Consider the following 25,523-nt stretch of genomic DNA (forward strand, 5'->3'; position numbering starts at 1 on the left):
TTTTGTAGCTGTGGGTTAATTTAGTTTAAGTGAATGTGGTAATGGTTTAAGCGAACGTGTACCACTTACGAAAATCAGAAGTGGGTAGCAGCAGGATTTGCTCAAGTATGAGTTGAAGAATATTCGTTTAAAATTCCTTGTACAGCTTTACAGGTGTAAATCTTGAAATGAAGCACAGTCTGTTGCTGCATCATGCATTTCTTTTGATTCACTTTAGCCTTTGCTCATACATCCCCTGCGCAGCTGCAGCCAGGTCTCTAGTGAGTAATACTGAATAATTTCCTCCATGAAATTTCATTCCTACAAGGGCAAAGTTACATCATAGCCCAATTGAATACAAACAAATTACCCGATACCAGGTACGCTTGCTTCTTTTGATGGAACTTCCTGTGAAGTAGCCCTCCTAAAGGATGTTTCTAAGGGATCCTCGAAATCTCATGTTGTTCTACTTCTCTTGCATTTGTACAGTAATGAAAATGTAATCATAATGTGTTCAGCTTCACAGAAAGCTGAACAACAATGTATGCGAAATTCTTGGTTTTCAAACTATTATTCTTCTGACAGACTGTTTGTGCCTGAAGCCAATCCCCATTTGCAGTATGGACTGTATTTTTATTTTTGTCTGTGACTCAATGACAGCTTTTCTTTTTCATTAACCGTACTTCCTAAGGTTTTTGCAATTGCTGGTACCAGATCAAGGGTAGAAATAAAGCTAGAAGTTTTATTAGTTTCCTTTCACAGTATCTACTTATAGAAAAACATTAAAATATATTCATATTTCAGTCACATTTCAGCTGAAAGAATGCTAGTATTGCTCTGAAACAAACTGCAGGATCTCATCAGATTGTCTGTTATCACCAGTGTTATTTTGAAAATGAGCAGGGTTTAATATGATTAGTTTTTCTGCAGTTAGTGCTGCTTTCTATAAGAAATATTCTAACCAGAGAGACTCTGTGTCTTTCCACCAGAGTCAGTTTAAGCTTAATCAGGTTGCATTCTCTACAGTCTTGCTTCTCTTTTTTGCCTCCTTCCTGTTGCAGTGGAAGTACATTCAAGTCTCTTCCACATTAAAATAACCTGTCCTAACTCCAGGACCCCTGACTTCTTTTATTTACTGCCAACCCTTTCTTTTCATTGAGTATTCTCTACACAGACTATCTATTGAACTCCTCCACCAGCTCCATTCCCTGTCATTTCAGATCTACTTTCCTTTCATTGTGATTTATTGACATGTTTTTTGCCAAAGTTTAACTTCTCTGCAATCACATTCCAGGCTCATTGCCACACCTAATATCCTTGCCCGTCAGCTGCATTAGTCTCAATCAGCTGCTCCCTGTGAGATACCTTTTCCGTCTTTAACCTCCACGACATTCTTTTCCAGGTTCTCATAACTCTTCCCTTTCTCTTAAAAATTTTTCTTCTTCCTCTTTCTTGTGGGAATTTCGCTCTTGGTTTCCTTATCCCTATATAGCTAATTTATGAGGAATCTCATCCATGCACAGAAGCTACTAGGCTATGATAATTCTGCTGGAAGATCTGTACATCAGCTTCTGTGCTCAAAATCTACAAAATAAATCTTAACCTATGCCACTGGTCACATCTTCACAGCCATCGAGGCAAAAATTCAATTCAGTGCTGACACCAGAGCTGCTCTTTACCCTTTTCCTAACCTCTGGAGAGAAAATTAATGTTGTCATCCACATCCATTCCTAAGACATCATCTCTGATATGGTCTTTTATTCAGGTCTTTCCATTCACTTCATCTCAATCTTGCAGGCTATTTGTATCATAGCTCTAGGATACAACCTGTCATGTCCAGCCGGACTGAAGACTCATTTCCTTCCTTTCTCTGACTCTAAATACCCATTTGTATTGCTCATTGACTTAATCTGTCAGTAAGTACATTCATGCACTCTTTCAGGACCTACCTGTCAATGTCCAAAACTGCTTATTCCCAATGCTACCTATTAAATCAGATGTTCTCCATGCCCACAACGGGGGTGGTAGTATGATCAATTCTTATCCTACAGACAATATAGTCCTTGCATTTCGCTGTTTTCTGTTCTGTCTTTATCAAGCTGTTCTTCCTTATTCTTATACGGCAAGGTATTTCAGACACACTGTCTTTTTCCTCGTGTCTTTGTGTAGCTTTTGACACAACCACCACCCACAGTAATCATGGTAAAATACACGCTTTTTATCTCAGCACCTTTCCTTCTGTCCCATTTGGTTGTGATATCAGAGGGACAGATTCCACCCTCAGTAACACAGAAATGCAGTTGGTTCACAAATGCCTGTGCCAGGATAGTGCTTGATACAAGGGCTGTAGCTCAAAGTTGACAAGCACTGCTGGAGGTAACCATCAAAGGAAGACAACTGCCTATGTATTATTTTGCTTCTTTTTTAGGGCTGCTTCCCAGTTTCAGTATTTGAAAATAAGCAGAGAAGAAAGCTTTACAGTAACTGGTTCCCTAGGAAGTTTCGCTCAGAGTATGAAGGTTTCAGCAGCCTGCATGGGATGACAGGCCCGTGTTGGAACTGCCATCATTTATTTAGTCTCTTAGTGATCAGCACCAGACCCTAAAAGGAATAAAACAAAAAGGAACTCTCCAGAGAAGGCTCACTGAGTAACCTGCCCATATTGAACTTACTTCCAGGCTGAAGTACACACCCTAATGAGTCGATTACTGTAGTTACACTCCTGCCTTTTTCTAAATAGAGTAAAAAATGTTCAATTTTATGTCCTCTGCCTTATGTGTTAAAAGCTAATGGAGGTTCTTACTTCAGTCAAGTGGCAAGAACTTTGCCCATGGAACAGGAAGATCTAAATTCTGTTCTTGTCTGTGAAGTACAAAAGCTGAAACCATGACAGTTGCAAAAGCCTTGGTGAACTTCCAAGTGAGTACAGCAGTTACACAGGTTAACCCAGAACCTGTGACCAGCTAGGTATGTAACTTAAAAAAAAAAATAGTATCTGCAAAGATATTCTAATTGTTATTTAAAAACAGGGAAATAACGTGCGGACTTTAATGTGCCAGTTTGTTGATATTTCAATTCTAAATAGTCTTTGTAATAAATAAATAAATAAATATTCAAAGAATAAAAATAATCCCACACATGATAGTGTTCAAATGAAAACAGAAATTAAAGCAAGACTCTAGGAATACCTGTGGTGGCAGTACTAAGCTGGAAGCCAATCTTGTCACTCATTTCATGACTGATATGCAAAATCAACTTAATTGTTAGTAGTTGTAGGGCATAGAGTACATTCGCTATTGCAGCTGAATACTATTTAGAATAAAATACTGAAGATAAAATTTCCTGGGACAATGTAGCTTTATGCAAGTGAATACCATCATTATCTTAAATATGGAATACCCTATGATGGACTAATGAGATAATTAGCTAATTTAAAACAGTAATATTGCAGATTTAAAGCATTGTCAGCTTTTCCGAACAGTGTGGTATGCTTATTTTTAACTTGCCCTTTCCTAATTGAATCATTTAAAGGTCTGATTATTTCTACATTCATTCTTTTTATTTCCTTCTTTGGACCTATTAGGTTCAGATGGAGTTTCGGAAAAGCTGGGAGCGGTGGAGATTGGAACATTTGTATGTCCAGAGAGACAGCAGTATGAAACCTCTGAAGTGTCCAGCCAACAGCATCAGTAGCGGAGGCACAGTAGGCAGTAGTGTCTATGCTGCCACTTGCCAGGCCACATTCAGCTAAGATTTCTGAAGGTGAATCAGACTGAGAACAATGAACTGTATAATATACCTGAAAACCCTGAAATACCCAAGCAAGTGGCTTAAGTGTGTCATCTCCAGCAAGAAACTTAAGTATATGCTGCTCATTGCCTGCAGGCTGTTGGACAAAGGTTTCTAGGGAGAGCAATCTGCTAATATAATCAACACATCAGAGGAAAAATTGATCATGTCTAAAGTAAGTTAAAAGAGTTTCTTCCTATTTGCACGCAAGGCCTCCAGGTGTCCAAAACTTAAGCATAGCATTGATCCAGTCTGAAACCACAGGGTCAATGGCTTATTACTGTTGAGTGGGCGAGCTGAGTGATCAACTGATTAAATTACAAGGATACAGAATATGATTATTGCCAAAAAAAAATTTAGACTTTTATGGGGATAGCGTATGGTGCTATTACCAGTTTTAGAAAGAACTTAGTGGGACACAACGTGTTTTAGGGGAGAATCAGTTTTGTAATACACTTTCCAAACCTAAAGTTCAAAATATGCTTACCTGTTTTACTAGGTAGGTGAAGAACAGCATCCTGAAGATCTGTAACTGCAGCAGGTAGTGTGGTGTATGTTCCTGAGTGCTCTTTTTAAGCTTCACTTAAAAAAATTAAACCAAAACCAGTATCTAGCAGGGGGGCTCTTTTTTATTAATAGGTCTCTGTTGACACTGATAGAAATATCCCCTGTATGCACAGTCCTTCAGCTTCTACATGACACTCTGCCTCTCCAGTTGCGTGCAGAAGTCAACCTGCAGTCACAATTGGTCTTACCAGACTTCACCTGCTTGGGACAGATTTGGCACTTCACAGTGAGGGCTCACTCTTCTCTGGTCTCTTCTCTAGCCTTGTCCGATTTCTGCAGGCCCACGAGCTACCTGCCAGGTGCCCTACCCGGGGTGGCAGGCAGGCGGGCAGGTTTCACCAGGCATGTCAAGGGCTGCATTTTCAGCACGGCGGACAGCTCCAGCTGCCCACCACCTTCCCGGCTTGCCCTCAGTGGGGTTTGGGAAGCCCCCACGGCGCAGCACCCAGAGCTCGATGGGCTTGTGTCACCTGCTAGAATCTGCGAGGGCTCTCGCAGAATATGCACCTATGCTGCTAATTAGCAGTTACCCTTGCTGCTGTTTACATGAGTTGCTGGAGAAAAAAATGGGGTACCTTTACAAGCAGACCTCGGTCTAGTGCATCACTTAATAACAGACATTACGTATTTTTACTCAGCTTAGATATTCAGGCTCCCTTTACAACAGAGACAAGGTGCGAGATACTAGGTCAGAGAATATCCCTGCCCATAGCCTTCCTGTAATGAGTAGCTGCCATAGCCTAGCAGTTAACTGCTCAGCAGAGAGAAAAAGAACATATTTTCAAGTCCCTCTTTGCACTTGAGTTCACATCCCCCAATGCCAAGAAAATGGACTGGATATTCTGGGATGTAATTCAGCATCTTCCCTGCCTGAAGCTAGATTGCTTTGCATGGAATTATTTAATCATTGTATTAGAATTCAAATTGCCAACAGGGTGGATTAGTTTTGTAATCAGCAGGTTAGAATCAAATTACACAGGATAGGTTACCTTCTTCTGCTATAATGCTTATAATTGAGCTCCAGGGAAAAAGTCAGACACATTTGTAGAAATCCACCACAGGTCTCGGGCTGGTTTATGTCTGCTTAGCATGCTTGCTACTATGCAGACCATTCCCAGGCTGTCCCTTCATAACTTCAGCTGCAGAGTTGACCTTGGAATGAAGCACCTCAGGTTTGTCTGTAAATTTAATACCTAGTTTCTACATTGTCACCATTAATACAATGCCTGACTACTACATATGTATGCTAATTGCTGTCCTGAAATTTAATTAATTAGCCTCTTGTATGTTGAGCATACCTGATGTTTCTACTTAACATCTACCATTAAGTGCTTTGGATAGGAAAAGTGGTAAAATTAGAGTCATTGGTAGGTGAAAAGGTGGTAACAGGTTAAATAAATACCTGTGTGATAACGCACACTGGAGGGACTGATTTCACCCACGAATAGTCAAGATAGGGCGCTAGTTTTCCAGGGCCCAGCTTGGTTGTGTGCAAACCCAGAAAAAACGTTCCTGCTACTTGCGCAGCTGTTAGCAAAATTAATTTTGCTATAGCAATAGGAAGTTATAGATGCGTTGTAACACACTATTTTGCTGGGAAAAAAAAAAAAAAGTATACATACCAAATGAAAGCTAATAGACACAGGAATAGACAGCAAAGTCCTTACAGGCGTGGCATCAAATCTGTACTTAGTTGCTGTCACAAAATTTGACATGCTTTTGAGCTACTAGGCTCCTTTTACCCCTCCCAGTGTCACTTAAAAACTGAGGGCTTTGGGCCCGTTGGAATAACTCCAGCACCAGCTGTCAAACTTACCTTCTTACATTATGACTTGTCAGAATCCAGCAGGAAAAAGAAAAAAAAAGGTATGTTAGACAAGCAGAGTTTTGGTGTGGTTTTTTTCCTCTCCAATTAAGCTCGTTTCTTCAAGCCTTTTAATATCCCCTTTACATACTGGTGAAACAACTCAGTGAAAGGAATTGCCACCAAAGCAGAGTAACAATAATATATTTTGAGAAATATTTTCAGCAAGGCCTAAACAATGATTTCTACATCGTACTTTATCTAGTTCAGTAAAATCTTTTACAAACCTATGTTGTTATTCATGACATCTCCATTTCAGAATTTATAACTTGCATTTATTTGAGTAGCATGAAATAAGCAAAGCAACACAAAGCACTGGAACAGATGAACTGTGTGTATTTTTATTTCTTGTGCCTTTCAGCTTCATGCTCATTTACTGTTGTAACTTGTTTCATAAAGTATTAAATAGAACAGTCTATAAATTCACCTGGACAATATGTAACTAGAGTTTATAGCAAATGAAAACTTTATTTCCGTCATTGCTGCTATAAAGTTTCATAATTTCATAGACGTTACCTTGTTTTTAATATTTATTTGCATGTCTTTCCTTGTTTAAAAAAAACACCCACACGATCTGTGAAAGATGTCAGATTATCAACTCCCCATAAACATGTTTATTTTTATCCTCATGAATAAAGATTCAACTCACAAAATTCTATCACTTGCTGGTGTATTTTATTACTGTTTTTTTAAGTGTCACCTGACTATTTCTTACTTCTTAATTACCATAATACTTTCTAAGAATGTAAAGACTTACACTTCATGGAAGCAAAGGTTTTATTTGTACCACCATGTCCAGTACAACAACTGCTCTTAACCCGCAGAAGCTGTATTAATTAAAGACAAAATGGAGCACTTTATCTGTAGAGCATCAGAAGGAATCAGCAGAAAGAGTGAGAACTCTGTGGATTTTTACATCTCAGCTAGAGGATGGAGGTAGATGTGAAAGTGAGAAAATTCTGTGCTTGGCTTTAAGAAGCAGCATTTGGACTTTACGCAACAGACCAATACTAGAAACTAAAAAGTACTGCGGAGAGCTATTGAAAGATGCTTGGCATCGTTAAACATATTATTTGTACTTTAATCTATTACTCTCTGGTCCAATTGAACTTGATAAATGCTTCCTTTGATTTCCTTAACAAATGACAGAACCTGTAGTAACTCAATCCTTAACATAGTAAATCACTGTTAAAATACAAAAGGCATAATGAAACAGGATTTGAAAGACCAAGCTGTGATTTTTGTTCTTTACTCAGTACTCACAGGCATAAACTCTATTAGCTGCTCTTCACTATGGCAGTATCAATGATTTGTTTCAATCATGTTTTGTTCCCGTATTTTAGAAATACCAGCGATCACACAGAAAGTGTATACCTGACAGTGTATGGAGTGATTGGAAGAGACATCACCAGCTATGCTATGGTAAAAAAAAAAAATTGAATCCAGTAACAGGGCAAATCCCTTTCTATCTGAGGGCTTCCTGCATTTCCACATCTGCTGCACGTTGACCCTAAATTTTAAAAAATTACAAAAAAAAAAAAGCATTACCTGTCAGGAATAATAATCAAACCTTTTGTCTTACACTGCAGATGATAAAAGCTGTCACTTGAAGTGAACAGGGAACTTGCATCAAAATCAGATGTGTTAGACGAAACGCTTGAGTGTTAACAGAAGCACCAGCCTCAGCTGTACTTATACTGCCTCATGTCTTCAGCAAGTGGGTTCCAGACAGAGCTGGCAAAGAAGAGCAGTTAATCACTTTATTAAAGCTGTTGTCAAGCAGCAGCCTTCCTGCCACCACTATTAAGGCTACCAGGTGCAGAAACTGACCAGCTGCCAAGCTGACGGCCAGCTGTGCGAGGGCTGTGCCCCTCAGAGCCCTTCCAGCACCGCTCAGAGCAGCTGCTTTCCGCTTCGGTGCCTGCCAGCCGGGCCCGGGGCCACCCCCCAGGAAAGGAGACCAGAGCTACGCTTTGCTACGGCTTTATTCGGGTCCGAGCCGCGCCCGGGGCCGGCCCCCTTCCCTCCTCGTCCCGCAGCAGGTCGGTGCTGAGGCGAGGGGGCCGTGCCCGGCGGCCAGGCGCTACCTCCCGGCGGCCGGCCGGTAGTGCAGCTCCCGCTCCAGCTGCTCGGCCGTCAGCGTCCCGGCGATGGCGGCGCAGCCGGGGTTGAACACGGAGTAGGCGCTCAGCTCGCCCGGCCGCCGCTCGCCGGGGCCGCGGGTGCCGGCGTACATCCAGTACAGGAGGGAGACGACGAAGAAGGGCAGCCCCAGCTCCAGCTCGGCGAACAGCGCCAGCAGCACGGCCCACAGCAGCACCTTCAGCGCCAGCACCAGCAGCGGCCGCGCCGGCTCCGTCGCCGCCGGGACGGGACGGGGCTGTGGAGGCAGCAGCGAGGCGCGGCGTCAGGCACCGGCGCGCCGCCGCTACCACCGCACGCCCCCTACCCGCCCACCACTGCGCTCACCTGGCCGCCGCGATCCGGGCCCTCCGAGGCCTCCGGAGCCGCGGCCTTTCCCGGCGGCTCCTCGGAGAGCGGCGGGAGGCGGGCGGCGGCGGAGCCGGTGGTGGTGCCGCGGGCGGCCCGAAAGCGGGCGAGGCGCTGCTCCACGGCAGCCGCCATGGCCGCCCCGCGGCTGCGCAAGGGCGGGGCAGCGGCCGCGCCTGTGACGCCTCAGCGGAGGGCGGGCGGGGCACGGGTGGGGGATCGCGCGCGCCGCCCTGCGGGCCGGCCGGAATGGGGAGTCAGATTGCGGGGTCCCCCAGCGCTGTGAAAACCAAATTTCGGAGGTTTTAGGCCTCTGAAAACACGGGGAGATGGCCAGATGGGTAGTCGCGCCTTTCCGTGCAGAATAGGTAGCGGAGCCCACTATGTAGCTCTGAAGAAAAGTTGGATGTGACTGAAAGCCTCCCCTTTTTCTTTACTTTTTTATTTTTAAATCTTAAAGACTAACGTCAACACCAAAAAGAAAAGGAAACAGAGGGAAGAAAGCATGGGGTGACCAAAGGACGCACAGGGAGAATGAGATGTTAGCTGCTCTGGTGACTCCAGTGTTTGTATTGACGCCTGAGCGGCCATTTTGTGAAAACACTGGGCAGCACCAGAAGGGACAGCAACATGGCGGACACACGTGTTGGGCCCTGCACGAAGCCTTGCTCATTTGGCCTGTCCTAGGTGGCTGCTGCTCTCAGGGAGGCTGAGAGGCACCGGGGATGACCCAGCACCACCCTGCTTCTGGCCATGGAGAAAGACATGATGGCCGAGCCAGCAGGGCCCCACGGAAGTAGGCTCTGCATGGTGGCACATCCAGACAGGCCCATCCTTCTCTCTGTTTAACCAAAAAATTAAACTCAGGAGAAGCAGCTCTGTCACATTGTCTTTCAGCTATCATTACAGCTGAGAAATAGAAATTTATTTACAGGAGCTTGCTCTTAGCCTCCAGAGTAGAGCATTTATCACTTTCCAGCAGTAATAGTTACCAATGAGACATCGTTTCATCCTGCAGTGCTGTTTCCAGTCACTTATAGCTTTCTCAGAAGTGACCTTTAGGGCTGAATATCTCATGCATGTGTCAGCCTAGAAGTAAACATGAGAAGTCTAATAAAAAAACAATTTGGGTGTTCTTAAGTTATCTTAATGTGGAAAATTTTATTTTATTTTACTTTTTCCAACTAAATCATTTTTCAAATGCCTATTTTATGCTTGGTTACAAAATAACTTTTCTTTCAACCTTCAGACTTCGAAAAAAGTGCCACAGTGAATGACATTTTTCTCTTTATTTGTGGAAATTTGATTTTGAAATCACAATCCAAAATGTTTTAGGATATCCTACACATGACATTATTTGATTTTGATTTTTTTTCTTCCTCTTACACTACTGCTCATGAAAACAATGCCTCCAAGAAGTGATGGGTAGTTCCACAATTTATGCTCTGCATGTGTCATTAGTCAAACTAATAGTTAAAGCTGAGTTTAATTTTATTCAAATTTTACTGTTTTATCATGTTTTTGCTAGCATACAAATAGCTATTTTATAGCTTTGTTGGGCTACCTATATTACCGTGTATTGTTAGAAAACACATAAAAGAGTGCCATGAATCATGCCTTTGAAGTGTAAGTGCACTACAGTAACATCATCCGTAAATGAGCGTTACACAGCAGACAAATACCTAAACAAATTTTATACATAGCGTCTTAAATGACTTCAGCAGATCATTTTTGTAAATGAACAGCTTAATTGCATAGATATTTAGTGTTTTTTGTTTGTTTAACAAACCATCTGGACAATTTATTCTGGACTCCAGTGCTTAAAAGGGTTCAAGACAGTTCAACAAGCCCTATCTTTGTATCCTCATCTAGTGACTGGAAGGGCAGGAGAGTGCATTGAGAACTGGAGGAACAATTCTTTGGGACATTTGAAGTGCTTAGTGCCTTTCTCCCTATGTATAAGAAAAACAAATTAACCATAGGTTTTTGTAGTGTGTAGTGTTTAGGCAAGCTAGACACCCGCAAATCTATGGGCCCCGATGGGATGCACCAGAGGGTGCTGGGGGAGTTGGCGGATGTGATTGCTGGGCCGCTTTCCATCATCTATCAGCAGTCATGGTCATCTAGAGAGGTCCCAGATGACTGGAGACTTGCTAATGTGACACTCATCTATAAGAAGAGTCATAAGGAGGACCTGAGGAACTACAGGCCTGTGAGCCTGACTTTGGTGGCAGGAAAGGTGATGGAACAGGTCATCTGGAGTGCAATCACACAGCATATGAAGGACAACTGGGGGATCAGGCCAAGTCAGCATGGGTTCATGAAAGGCAAGTCCTGCCTGACCAACCTCATCTTCTTCTATGACCAGGTGACCTCGCTGGTGGATGAGGGAAAGGCTGTTGACGTAGTCTACCTAGACTTCAGCAAAGCCTTTGACATGGTATCCCATAGTATTCTCCTGGAGAAGCTGGAGGCCCATGGCTTGAACAGGTACACTCTTTGCTGGGTTAAAAAGTGGCTGTATGGCCAAGCCCAGACAGTAGAGGTAAACGGAGTGAAATCTAGCTGGCAACAGGTCACCAGTGGTGTTCCCCAGGGGTCGGTGTTGGGGCCCATTCTCTTTAATGTCTTTATTGATGACTTGGATGAGGGAATTGAGGGCACCCTCACTAAGTTTGCAGATGACACCAAGTTGGGGGGAAGTGTTGATCTTCCGGAGGGTAGGAAGGCCCTGCAGAGCGACCTGGACAGGATGGATCGATGGGCAGAGGCCAATGGGATGAGGTTCAATATGGCTAAGTGCCTGGTCCTGCACTTTGGCCACAACAACCCCATGAAATGCTACAGGCTTGGGGTAGAGTGGCTGGAAAGCTATGCAGAGGAAAGGGATCTGGGGGTGTTGGTCAACACTTGCCTGAACATGAGCCAGCAGTGTGTGTGGGTAGCCAAGAAGGCCAACGGCATCCTGACCTGTATCAGGAATAGTGTAGCCAGCAGGACCAGGGAGGTGATCGTCCCCCTGTACTCTGCTCTGGTGAGGCTGCACCTTGAGTACGGTGTTCAGTTTTGGGCCCCTCACTTCAAGAAAGACATTTAGGCTCTGGAACATGTCCAGAGAAGGGCTACAGAGCTGGTGAAGGGCCTGGAACACAAGTGCCATGAGGAGCAGCTGAATGAACTGGGGTTGTTTAGTCTGGAGAAGAGGATGCTCAGGGGAGACCTTGTTCCTCTCTACAACTACCTGAAAGGAAGGTGTGGGGAGCTGGCGGTCAGCCTCTTCTCACAGGTAACCAGTGATAGGACTAGAGGGAATGGCCTCAAGTTGTACCAGGGGAGGTTTAAGTTGGAAATGAGGAGACAGTTATTCTCAGAAAGAGCAGTCAGGCATTGGAATGGGTTGCCCGGGGAGGTGGTGGAGTCACCGTCCCTGGGAGGTTTAAGGAGAGGTTGGACGTGGTGCTTAGGGACATGGTTTAGTGGGTGACATTGGTCGTAGAGCGATGGTTGGACCAGATGATCTTGAAGGTCTTTTCCACACTTAATGATTCTATGATACTAATATTGTGAGACAAGTCTTGCACGCATGTGCAGCAGCTAAGTAAATGTTTAATCAAAAATTTGAGGTGCTATTGATAGATCTCTAATGCTTTGTTCTTGATAACTGAAATTCTAGATCTTCCCATCAACTGCTAGGAGGCAGCATTAAGATCATCTCAAAAACTTGCAATTCTTTTGGGCTGGTTTTATGCTAAATCATAATTGCCATATCTATAATGCAAAGCCCTTGTGCATCTCTGTCAGGAAAAAAAATGTTATTCTTTATAAATTTCTAACACACCAATTCTGCCTTTTCCTTTACCCCAGCTACCAACTTTTCATTATATTTTAATATTTATGATATAAAAGAATCTTTGCCCATTCAGCGTCTTCCTCTCAGCCAATTGGCATGAGCTTAAGGGATCACCTTTTCAGTAGATGGGAACTGCCAAACCATTAGCAACTGTGGAGATTGCAAGACTGACTGCAAGTCAGCAAGAGAACAGGAGACGAAGTGGCTGGTGAAAGAAGTGACAAAACTAGAAAACTGCCAAAGCTATGTCCAGAGTGCACTATTTTTTTTTTTATTTTTGCATGCGGCAACTGCAGAATTTTTCTAAATTAATTTTCAAGCTTCTCCGCTCCTTCTAGCTCCTTCAGAAAGCAAGAAAACTGAAAACTAATTTGGGGAAATATTTTACATGACAGAAGGCATTAGAACTCTTTGTGGCAAAGTATAAACCCAACGGAGTTGATAAGAGCTAAGTGTTGATAGCAACATTTGGATCCCATGGCACCCTTTTCCTTTGGCACAGCAACAGACTATCACCAGCACATCTTGGCATCGGCAACCTGTTTATTCAATAGTACAGGCTCAGGGCCTTTGCCTAATGTTTTGGAGTGTTGCTTCTTACTTCTTACAGCTGCGGTTATCTCTTTGAGTCAAGTTCATGCACGCCAGCTTTTTCAGATATATCAACAGTAATCAAGTGACATTAATTCTCTTGATGGATTAATATAATTCATTGACAGGAGCTTTCTCCTTCATGATATAAGCATCCACACAACACACTGACTTGCTAAGTGCCATAAATGCAGACAGAAGGGCAACCCATTATTAATATAATGACCTAACTTAATTAGTTCAATGGAGCTGAGGGAGCATTAGCTTTAGTTGTTGAGGACTTGGGGAACATGTATAAAGCAGATTGGAGTGCACAGACTCATGCTTGTCTAATTCCATACAGAGCTTTCTGCATATCCACTTACTAATCATTTCTAAGCTGCTGATTAGAGATGATTCCTTTGTAAAAAAATAGACACTAATTTTACTTCCTAAAATAGCAGTATGAGGGTACTTTGCATTTAGACTTAAAGGAAATATTTTGTCTGTCTTTTTATTTAATCAGTTTAGGTTCTGAATTGCAAATTTCCACATCTGCATGGTTTCAAAATGTGTGCACTTGTGTATTCAACAGTGCATACTAAAAGGAGCTATTAGCACTTGCATTACTGCTTTGTATGCCAAAATGCTCTATATTTAAACACATTAAAATATGGGCATAGCAGAATTATTAATGTTTCCATCACAACTATCTGAAATGTTCCTTATCATTTCATGGGAAGCTTCCATTTGAAGAAATGAACACAGTAAATATCCCTTACTATTACAATGTCAACTGTAGATTGGAGATATTTAGTGAAGTTGTTGTAACAGAAAAGGGAGATAGATAAACTATTTTATTACATTTAGAAGATTACAGCCAATGAGCATTCTAGTGAGGACTGCCTCGTTACATTCACAACTTTGATTTAATTCAAAAGGGAAAGTTTGAAAATTGTTATAAAGCTTCAAAAGAGCATAATGCTGCCTGTTGATTTTTGTCATATAACAGATAGATTGGGGAAAAAATGCAGCTGCTGCCTGAAGTTCCCTATTACTCACTTAAGTGATAGGAACCCAAATTTACGTCTTCTGTCTGTCAACATCGATATGTTGGGTTTAACCACTGCACTCTTCTCAAGGCTTCTTTTTTAAACAACAACAACCACAAAACTTTGTAAATTAACTATCAAAGAAGTATGTCAGACTTTCACTTTGGAGGGAAGGGTGATTTTTTGTTTTGTTTTGTTTTTTATGTTACCCCAATGGTCCATAATGAGAACTCCTGGATGCTGCCTCAGTCCAGTTAACTAGCAGCATTATCCTCATGTTACAGACAGGGAACATAAAATAAGAGAACCTCAGATAACATCTTAAAACCAGTTCTAGCCCTAAGTTCTGGTTCAACACCTGTTTCCTACGAGTCCATTGGAGTTTAAAGCATAGAAAATGCTACACAGCAGAAGATGGATAAAGACTGAGGAAGGTAAAAATGTAATACATTAACTCCCTACACACGTGCACACTCAGTCTTTAGAAGTCTTTCATTAAGAATACACCATAAACTTTAACGGTCGCATTGGCTGCTTGTTTCATACAGCCACTTCCATGAAAGCACAAAGAGCAGCAGAGCACTGACAGATTTGATTTTTAGAGGATCAGAATGCTCAGAAAGTCTTTGCAACATTTTCTCCTGCCTTTCCATCACTGCTAGTCTAATCGGGCAGATCATCATCATCCAAAACACTGTGCTGTCATCACATTTGGCAACGTACATTCCAGCCAGCTGGTTGGAGCCTCAGGCTCTTGCTGATAGATTTACCTATAAGCAATCCAAATGTGGGTGAGGCTGCACCTGCAACCCTGAGATAGGTATACCAGGCATTAGGGCTTAATGCTGTTTCTTAATTCCCACAAATTATTCAGCACAACACAAGATGAAGGAGGACGACATCATGGCAATCCTATTCCTCCTTGGCTCTAAATGAAAGAAATGATCTTACCTAAACCAAAATAGTTGTATGTGTACATCTCCACATAACGTACAGGACACAAATCCAACCTATTACATCTGACAAACTATCAGATTGTTCTGAAATACTATCACTTTACTCTTTTTGCCAATTTCTACTTATTGTCAACTCGTCTTAGCCCCAACACTTGCACTGGATTTTGGAATATTTATGATGATTACCACCAGAAGTGAAACTCCTCTGTCAGATGACAGCTAGTAGATGACAAAAGGTTAAGGGTAAAGCCTTCCCTATTCTTTTCAAAAACATGAATAAACTAGCAAACCCACCAAGAGAACAAGACCTAGGAAAACACATTTCCAAATTGCTATTTAAATGCATGATATATATTTTCTTCCAAAATAAGCTAGAGAATAGTCTTATTTACAGTATTTTTCATGCCAATATTTGTTGTAATAAATGGAATAAAAGTTTAGAAACAGACCAATGTCAGACAAATTGGAAAAAGAAAAGTAACAACTAAGTAAGTCTTAATTCCATAAAAGACAAAGAAAGGGAGCCTTTACTAACTGCTGAAAGCTAGTAAAAGGCGATTTTACCTATTGACACAGATTAATAACTGTTTGAATTAAATACATTGCCAACCCTGTATTCCTGTGTATTCCTGCATTGGAAAAAACAACAAAAACCTATGCCATATTCCAGAATCCAGTATGTAATGCATAGCAATAGCAATGCTCTAGCTGATTAGAATGTGGGGCACTCATTCTGCCTCCAGTGGGCTTAGAGACAAAACCTGGGCTGTGTTTTGGTATTTTGGAGCTGATCCTGGAAGACATTCACCATTGCACCCCGAGCATCAAGTTCAGCACATAACCTCACACCCAGTCTGCCTATTTACTTCAATCAAACTGGACCGTACTTCGCTTAACTGGGGCCGCATTGGCCACACTTTGATTAGTCAGAGGAATTTAACTAGACACAAGCAAAATTCTCTACATTTTATTTCTGTAAAATCAAAGTGCTTGTTGTAGAGCCTTCACATTTTTAAGTTTGTTCTGGCCTTAAATACATACTAGTGTGTATTTTCATTCTCCATCAGTGGTCTCTAACTCCATTATTCAAGATTATTGAGAGTAACTACACAAGGGGTAAGAGATCCATTGATTCGATGATGACACCGTAAAACAAAGAAGAAATTATAGCACCCTCTGCTGTCATTTTATGTGATTACTTTGAGGATCTCTGTATTAAACTCAGCAGTTTTATGTTGGCTTTAGAAAAGCAAACAGAATATTTGGTTCAATATTTTTATTCATGTTAGAAAAACTGTGACTGCCTTGTGATTTATTTCTCTTTTATTGTTTTGTGAATGTGCACTATTTCACTATCCAGATTAGTCTATCATTTGGGATCTAAATAGAACAGCAATTTTAAATCCATGCCATCTGCTTATGTGAGATAAGATTCACCTTTCAAAATATACCAATTCTTTCAATAAGTATGTTTTTTCTCACATACACACTGAATTTCAACCTGCATTTTTTAAAACCCAATCTCTGACTGACAACCTGAAGAGCTAGACAACTTTAATCCTCACTTCTTTAATTCATATAGCTAACATCGGTAAGCTGCACAATACGAGTTTAGATTACCTCTCCCTTTTCCCTGTTGCAGACAAATCCAATTCTGAGTCTGATTTTCCAAAGACATGTTTTTTGGGTTGACTATAAAAGCCTGAAGGGATTTAATTCCAGGATTAGGGACTGAAATACAACTTACATTGGATGAATACTCATTCTGTCTGTCTCTCTCATTCTGTTTTCCTTTCTGGGGTGGACATATATTTGTGGTTCTAGGGTAAATAAATTGAAAATAAAATGACATATACGGAAACTCTTCCTTTATGCTTTTATGGGGATGTATTTTTTTGCTGTAGAACTCATCTGATAGATCTCAGTTTGTTTTTCCTTTAATTCATTCACATGTGTGAACAGAGGGAAATATATTGGGTTTATATTACTGAGATCTGCACAAAGCATCTGTGTCTCCAGACCGTGGGATACTGTAAAGTGAGCTCTGGACCTTTACCAAGAAAGTCCTTTTCTTTAGGAAATTTGTGCAGTGCATTGAGCCAAAAACGGATCGAGTCTTCCTGTATATTTAATGTCTCTTTCATTAAATGGATTTCAGAGTTCAATTTCAGGTTTTTCAGCTATTGCTCTCCCTTTTTAGAGGACATTTGGTATTGACCTCTTTTTTTTTTTTTTGCTTTTGCTTTTTTTTTTTTTTCATGTTCAGTATCAATATTTAAATTGAAGTTTGAGGGGAGATTCTCCTGTATTCATTAAAACAAACTGCTCTGCTTGTTTTGGTTTTAAAACACTGGGTATCAGTACTCTCATTCAGTACTCCGAATGAATCCTTCAACAAAAGTGATTTTAAGTATTAAGTACTGATCATATACTTGAAACAGAATAGTGACATGCTTTAATGGTGGACTTGGCAGTTCTAAATTAAAGGTTGGACTAGATGATCTTAGACACCTTTTCCAGCTTAAATGATTCCATGATTCTAACAGAACAGAACGAATTATCCCAGTGTTGCTTTTGCTTTGTGTTGTTGTTGCCCAGATTTGTTAACATGCAACACCAGTGGTTAAAACAGGAAAACCGATGGGAGTCAACTGGAGAGAACCAACTAGGTTCTCAGTGGGCATCAGCTGGCGCACGGAAGTCTCTACAGCTCTGCAGCATCATGGCAGGCTGGCTCCCAGGTGAGGGCACGCGACAGCCCTGCCTTGGCCTCCCTGTGCTGCACTGTGGACCAACAGTAAGAGCAGCAGGATCAGGGCCCGGGAACAACAAAGGCAAATCAAAGAAACTCTGGGGAAATTTCTGTACACAGCTCTCCCTGTTCTCTGTTGCTAACATCCACCTCTATCCAAGTCTCTGTGCTATCACACCTGTCTATGACCACTAGATGGTAGCAAAAAGGCGTTATTGGGAGAGGGAGGGTTTCCTGTGCCAGGTGAACGGTCCCTTCTCCAGCAGCACACCCGGCTATCCGCAAAGCAGACGTGCAGTCAAGCTGCTGCTGCTGGTGGCTAGGTGGAGGAGCAGCCCCGAGGAGCTTCACTTGTGGTCCCGGACTAGGCACTTGCTAAGACTAAATGCCTCTCAAACTTCAGGAAGGCGAGTTTTAGCAAAGGTTTTGCTTTTTCAGAATTACAAAACAGGGAGAAGGGCATGCTTAGGGACTTTCTCATTGAAAGCATCACCAGAACTTGCAGAGTTATTCTCTGGTGCCGTGTTCCTCCAGCAGTACTGTCCAACACACCAGTTGTCAAATGTGTGGAGGTTTCCATGGTCAGCTCATTTCTCCAGGGTCCTCTACATATGGCAAGGCCATACCTAGGGAAAGCCCTAGAGAAGGCCGAAGAGGAAAGTAAAATAAAAGCAATTCATGGTGTTCTGATGGCATCATTACTTCATTTTAGAAATGAATAATTAATAAATTAACTGAACTATCTGGTAAGATAAAAGTGCAGGCAAAAGCTTAAAGATCCAAATAATGACCTCCTTCTGCTCCACATATGTACTACTGCTAGCCCTAGAGCTTAGTAAAGAAAAAAAAAACTTTTGAAACTTCTCATTCCGTAGAAGTTTTCCACATGGGGACAAACTCAGTATTTTTGAAATGGAAGGTGTGTGTTGTGGTGTGTGTTTTTTTTGGGTGGGGGAAACAAACAAACAGAGAAAAAGAATTGCCTCAAACTAAGTAGGGCATTTGCATGGGAACTAAAATATAGAACAAATAAAATAAAATAAAATAAAATAAAATAAAATAAAATAAAATAAAACAAGAAAAATCTCCCACTCCAATCACAGTCCTGCTTGATTCAGGGCAGGTGTTGATTTCAATGGGCAACTTTACCAGAGACACTGACCTCTGCATCAGTGCTACTGGGTCACATCATGGCACATAATAAAGCAGTCTCTCTACCCAGGCTCTGCTTATTTGCAGGTCTCCCTCAGCTTACTGATCTAAATTACCAGGCTACTGGAAACTTCTTCTGTTGAAACATTCTTGCAAGAAATTTGGATTCCAAAAAAGTGTCTTTTATTTGGAAAATTGCTTCAGGAACTCCTGACCACCTCTGTTCAATGGAGCAGGAAGGTCATGATTTCAGAGGAAAAAAGGCAAAGCTCAGCAAACTGCCTGACCTCCTCTTGTGCACATACAACATCCCAGCTCCTGCTGGAGTCCAGCTGAAAGGGTGGCAGCATGACTGCGCACTCATTTGGTACCAACCAAGAGGCACTGGGAAGGATGCAATTTGCTGTTGTTTTTTTTCCAGTCCCTCCTTGTTTAATCCTCACCAGACTGCAATTTAGTTGAGTTCTTATTGTTCCACAAAAAAAAAAAGCAGAGCAAGGAAAGAAAAACACACACATACACACACACACATACAAAAAAAAAATAACTCTTTATTAAAGTGAATTGTTTCAAGAGCAAAAATTTGGAAAATGTCTTAAGTCAGACAGGACCAACTATATTAGATCTTCATTCTGGCATTACTGCAGGTTTGATTCACAGGCAAGGTACACATTCTTCCTGATATTAGCAACATCCTAGAGGTCGTACTTTCACAAGGATAAATTGTTCAGCAATTTCTTCAATATATTAATCACAGACAAACTTTCTTGAATGTCGGGCAGTCTTGGACTTCTGCTATTTATCCTTTTATTTTTATTATTATTTTTTAACAGACAATAAAAAAAAAATCCCTGGTTTATTTGCCCATTACTTAGCTTCATATCCTTTTCATATGACAAGTGTACCTCAGGACCCAATCCCTGTGGCACTTCCATTTCCTCATATAAATTGTTATTTGTCATAGTTCCTGCATTTAAGTTATAGCCCAGTCTTGTTCCATTTTTAGATTTCACCATAAAAGGATGCTTTAAATCAAGGTGAACACATTTCTGTAACTGTAGTGGACTTCACAAAGGCTTTTCCTGGTGTCAGATCTTCCCTAGTCTCTTGACAAATACTGTTGCTTTTTGTAGATGAAAGTTTTCCCACTAACAGGATATGTAGCCTTTCACCTCTAAGATGCTGTTTTGAATCCTGCCCTTCTCAGTTGCCAAACAAGTGTCAAAGAGCAGCAATTTAGATTACAAGAGCTGAAGGATCTTGATCTATTTTCCAGGGAAAAGATGTTTGCAAAACATGGAAGAAATGAATTTGTCCCCTTTCGTTGGAGACTGACCTTGCTAACCAAAGAATTAACAGTCAGAAACTAAAAGAAGACTGGTTAAGTTATGAACTAAAGTGGACAGTCAGTAAGTCGTGCAGTGAAGGGGCTTACAGATTTAGCAGAACCTTTTCTAACTTTTAAAACTTAAGAGAGTTAAAATAACATCTATCCTTCTAGGAAAAAAAGCTAAGGGATATATGGTCAGGGAAAGGGGCCTGAGTCCAGAGACCAGAAGCATGCACTGCACCGACTATGCTAGCAGAAGCTTTGATACCTGCTTTTTCACCCTAACCAGCAAGAAGGGGCTTGAAACTGTCACTTCTGACTTCCAAACTGTTTGCTGCCATGCTGATGCCTACCTATCAGTGTTCTCTCCAAATCAGGGTTGGCATACAAGCAGAAGAAAAGGTTCCCTTTCTGCATGCCTGTATCACAACTGTCCCATTGCTAAACAGAGATTCCTGTTCTTCATGGATGATGGTCCAGGAGCAGCAGTAGCAATAAACTCTCTTGCTCTGTATAATTGCATTAACCTTGCTCAATCTATGACTGTGAGCTTGGAAACCCCAGCTGACCTCTTATTTTTTCCCATTGGATGGACAAATTTTTATTCACAAATGTACATAGGCTTGTTTATTGGATTCCCAGGGATTTGGGGTGAGCACAGAGTCTAGACAAACAGGCATGATGGTCCTGAGTGTAAAATGCAACATTTTTTGGGCACACTGTGCTGCCTGAGTAGGAGCAAGCAAACATCCTAAACAAAAGGGAGACCATAAGGAAAAGAAGGAGGACAATTAAAGTTTAATCCAAAGGTTTTGCACACAGAAAGAATTAAAAACAAAAAGAAAACCCATACACCATGAATGGAGGCTGGTAAGAGAGAGCTGCTCTTTGCATGTGACCTGTACTGTGCTGGGGCAATGCAGACAATGCAGCTGGCTTTTGACAGTCCTCCTGTTACTGCTTGCAATCTCTACCTATTTTGGGGTATAACAGAGGATGCCAGCTCTTATGCAGACTTAGTTTTCAGTCATTTTCCATATTTTGCTCTCAAAAAAAAAAAAAAAAAAAAAAAAAGTAATTTTGGTACTGGCAGGTTTCTCCCTTTTCTTCCTGGTGAATGGTGAGGCAAAGAAACTGCTCTGTTTCCCAGCACTATCTAGCACTGCCATGAACAACTTCCCCTTGGCTTACGCAGTCCCTCACAGACCTTTTGTTCCTGACATACTTACAAAAAAACCTGCTTTGTCTTCACAGACAGACTTCAACACTTGTTTGTCGCATCTTTGTCGCCTTCCTGACATTTGTGGGTTTTGTGACCGTTTTTCCATCATTTTCCCATTTCTTTGGCTTTGTGATGTTGCCTTGATCCTGCTGATTTATATTCTTTACTGTATCTTTGTCTATCCCTCACCCCAACATTTAGATAACTGGCCATTTTTTGCTCATCAAATACTTCTGACTTGGCAATAAATATCTTGAAGTCCCTATTAGTTATTTAACTTTCCCACTCTAAGCCTATGCTATTCTTTGCTGTGCTAAGTGAAGTGCATAGCCCTCCCTCAAAAGGTCAATCAAAGTCATGTTTGTGCATATCAGGACAGAATTTGGCAACAAAAGCTTCAGTTTTCCCATGTTTTACTTTGCGGAAACTTAAAAATAGAAATGTAAAAAGAAGTGAAGATTTTGCCCAAGTCACATTCCTAACCATATCAGGGATGTTTATTACTGTATGGATGTGCATATTCTCTTGTATTCACTATCCTGAAAGCTCTAGCTAGGTATTTCTCACAGGAGCAGGACGCGTGAAGTCAGTGAGCATTTTCCTGACTTCTGAGCATTCAGTTAGCTGAAAACCTGAGCTTGGTTGCCTTGAAAATATTTGGAAGCTAAAGGGAACAATATGTATTTGGGTAGATACTTGTATATACACAGAGCAATTTTACTATAGAACAGAGTTGAATTGAGAGCTTCAGTCCCTTGTTCTGTATTCCAGAAACAGCTTACTGTGGGACACTTGAAACACTGGAAATGTAGAAGATGATTGCTATTTTAACACGAAGGACTGTAAGATCTTGAATTGAAAGATCCTCTAAAAAGACAACAGGTGATTGATTAGTACTATGTTATCCTACTGCTACTGGGTTTAATGCAAGGAACAGGTATAGTAGAAACCAAGATCTTGAATGTAGCTTTAGACAAGTAAATGTTTGGAGCTCCCATTCAGTCCAAACTTTCCTTCCTCTACTCACAAAAAATGTGGTATCTACAGTATTTTAAGCCTGCTGGTGTTCTGTTCTAGAAAATTTGCCCATTGAACAAGGTCAGCTACTTCGTCTCTTAAAGCAACCTTAGCTGCTGCTGCAAAGGTTAGTCTTTAAATGAGAGAGCTGTTATCAGCTTTGAGCACATAAAAATAGTAATAACTTCTACTGCCTAGTCATAAACAAAAAAGTACAGGATGAAACGGTTGCTCACCATGCAAACATATATATTGGCATCCTAAACTGTGCCTAAAAAATTAACCTGCTGGATAGAACAAGATGTCCACAGGAGACAGGAGGATATTCACTGAAGAGGGACAAGCAAGTCTTGAAATTCATCTTCAGGGGAAATTGTTTGATTTTCTTATTTTTAATTACCGCTGCATCAAGTAGATAAATTTTCCATTCTAAGCAACATAACATCCATTGTTTTGCTTTTTACTCTAAAACAAAACAAAACAAAACAAAACAGTAAGTGTCTTGCCTGAATTGCTTAGGAAATTAAATACATCATAGATACAATACCACCTGCAATTTTTTTCAATACTGGATGCCGTTTTATTTAGCAGAACAGCGGTTAGGGCAAATAATTAAGGCCAAGAGGATATGAGAGCCTTAACAGTTGGTTAAGAAAATGTTGTAAGATCAACAAGGTAGACCTCAGGCTGCTGGATTAATTGGGTCCCATTGGAGAGTTTCTTACTCCATATCCAGTAATCACATACCATCTGAAGGCAAACCTTTATTTTTGTGCTCTGGGCCATGGAAAAATAAAAAGTTTGCAATATTTTTTGTATTACTTTACCTGCAGATGTGCTTTGCTGAGGTCACATACATGAATCTCAGTAATTTTTCATCAACATTCTGCCCAGGAGTCTGTACTCCTTTATACAACACTGACAGCTCCCAAACTGGTTACTTACCGGGCACATACACAGGCTAACCTTCTCAGATAAAAGATTTCCTGTTTTGTTCACTTTCCTGCTCTACTTTTACAAATGGTCTGTTTTAAATTGCCAGCATTGAAACGTGGAACATAGCTGAAACAAACAGAGATATAAAAAACAGGCTAATGATAAAGAAGGCCTCCTCCTACAGTCACTGCAATGTCTGTAGGTGCAGCCTACGTGGGAACTGCCCAGTGCCCTGACAAGAGAAATACATTGTTTTCGAGAAGAGTTTATACTTGCTGGAGCATGCATTACACAGGCATTTCTTCCTATCCAGATTTTAGTAAATGTTTCCAACAAACCACACTACTGCAAAAGAATACAGATTAATTTTAAACAATGCACAGTATCTTGTTATATCATGCACATTTTTAAAAAAAAAAAAAGAAGTTAAAAAACATATTGATAGTTTTTTCAAGGCCACGATGATACTCTCTCACATGACCCACATTTTCAATTATTGCATTTCATACAGAGTTTAGTAATTTCTGTAAAATTCATTTTAAAGTCTCATTAAAGCACACTCAGACTTTGCTAATAAGAAGTATTTTGTCTGTTAGTAGAAGTGTAGTGTTTTTTGCACCTGCAGTAGTGACAAACGATATGGGAGTGTACCGAAGCCTGGATGAAATTGTTCTTATCTCCTGCTACCATGGTTTATATTTAGAAACACACACACACAAAGATCATGATCAGGGCCATTGTTATAATTCTGAACTGTGCTCTGCATGTTTGAACATGTGTTCAAAGCCCAAGTTTACCTAAAAGAAGCAGTCAACCAAAGATCAAACGTTCCCTTACAGGGAACGTGAAGCACCGAGAACTTTGGACTCGGTGAGTTTGTTTCTGCTGCGTTGCTTGGTGTGCCACCTCCCCAGCGCGAGTGAAGGAGAGAATGGTGAGAGGGTTTTTCAGGTGACTCCTGGTGGTCTGAGCAAGTGGAAGGGGCAGAGAGGAGGTACAAGGAGGTGGGTCTAGATGTCTCTTGTCCCTGAGTCATCTCTGAGTCCTGCTTGTGTCTAAGTGCGAAGGGTGGATGAGGAGGAACAAGTATTTCCCATTGGTAATCACAGACCTAAGCCAAAGGTCCCCATTAAATCCTTCCATTTCAAATTCTTAGTTGTGACCTCAAAACTCACCCTAGAACCTTTTACCACCACCTTCTCGCTCTCCCCCACATACAGAGTCCTCTGTCCTGCTCCCAGATTCTCTTCCAGCTAACCCCACCCCATACACACACTTGCCCTTATCTGCAGCTCCTCTTCCACTTATGTCCCTGCCTCTCAGAACACAAAACACACTGCACCTTTTTCATTCTTCCTGCTCAGCTTCGGTGATGTCCCCATCTCTGCCATGCTCTTCCCCAGTAGCTGGGTGGTCAGCCAAAGCCTCTCCCTTTCTTGGCTTACCTTGCAGGAGAAAAGGAAGGGATCAGATCTCCTCCTTTAGCCATGATTTCAAAATCTGAGCCTGCACTTATCAGACGTCAATGAAGATAAAACAGTATTCAAAAGAAAACACTAGGGTGAGGAAGAGGATGTAGGGGTAGTCATATTTATCAAGAAAGGTATTTGCAGTACAGGTCTCTGCCCTAATATATTACAGGAGTGGAGGGTGGATAAGGGAATTCACCTAGAGGAAGAAGAAGGGCAGAAAACTTCAGAGGTCAGAGGTCTCCTAAGACAGTCCCTGGAACAACTGAAGGGCACCAGAGCAGAACTTACCTTTCTCCTCAGAACTGCATTACACCTGTGATCTCCTTCACATCTAGAGAAGCACAGCCCAAGCTGTCCCACAAGTGGCACATTTGAGCTCCATCTCTAGATAGAAAGAAATGGGGCCCTAGACCCCCAAGTTCTTGGGAACAGAATGAAGCAAGCCATCAGAGACCTAACTGAACCAACAGGGAAAAATTCCTGGTTTGGATTTTGAGAATATTGCAAAACAGGCAATAAAATTTT

At 41.4% G+C, this 25,523-nt stretch overlaps 2 protein-coding genes across 4 annotated transcripts in view; one reads left to right on the top strand and one right to left on the bottom strand.

Moving 5' to 3' along the window:
* Positions 1-6,631, top strand: part of GLP1R (glucagon like peptide 1 receptor) — a 91,335-nt gene extending 84,704 nt beyond the window's left edge. For all 3 annotated transcript variants that reach the window (XM_083831970.1, XM_083831969.1, XM_083831968.1), the window contains exon 13: positions 3,563-6,631. In XM_083831970.1, the coding sequence (XP_083688096.1) occupies positions 3,563-3,730 (168 nt within the window). In that variant the 3' untranslated portion in view covers positions 3,731-6,631. The remainder of the gene's footprint in view (positions 1-3,562) is intronic.
* A 1,535-nt stretch (positions 6,632-8,166) lies between these two features.
* On the bottom strand, positions 8,167-8,863 carry SAYSD1 (SAYSVFN motif domain containing 1). The gene is made up of 2 exons (XM_083831974.1): positions 8,669-8,863; positions 8,167-8,579 (listed from the first exon to the last, which is right to left on the bottom strand). The coding sequence occupies exons 1-2, from the start codon at positions 8,822-8,824 to the stop codon at positions 8,283-8,285; spliced, it is 453 nt and encodes a 150-aa protein (XP_083688100.1). The 5' UTR covers positions 8,825-8,863; the 3' UTR covers positions 8,167-8,282.
* Between the last annotated feature and the right edge of the window lie 16,660 nt (positions 8,864-25,523).

Source organism: Anser anser (assembly GCF_964211835.1).
Source record: "Anser anser genome assembly, chromosome: 3".
In the NCBI taxonomy this organism is placed as follows: Eukaryota; Metazoa; Chordata; class Aves; order Anseriformes; family Anatidae; genus Anser; species Anser anser.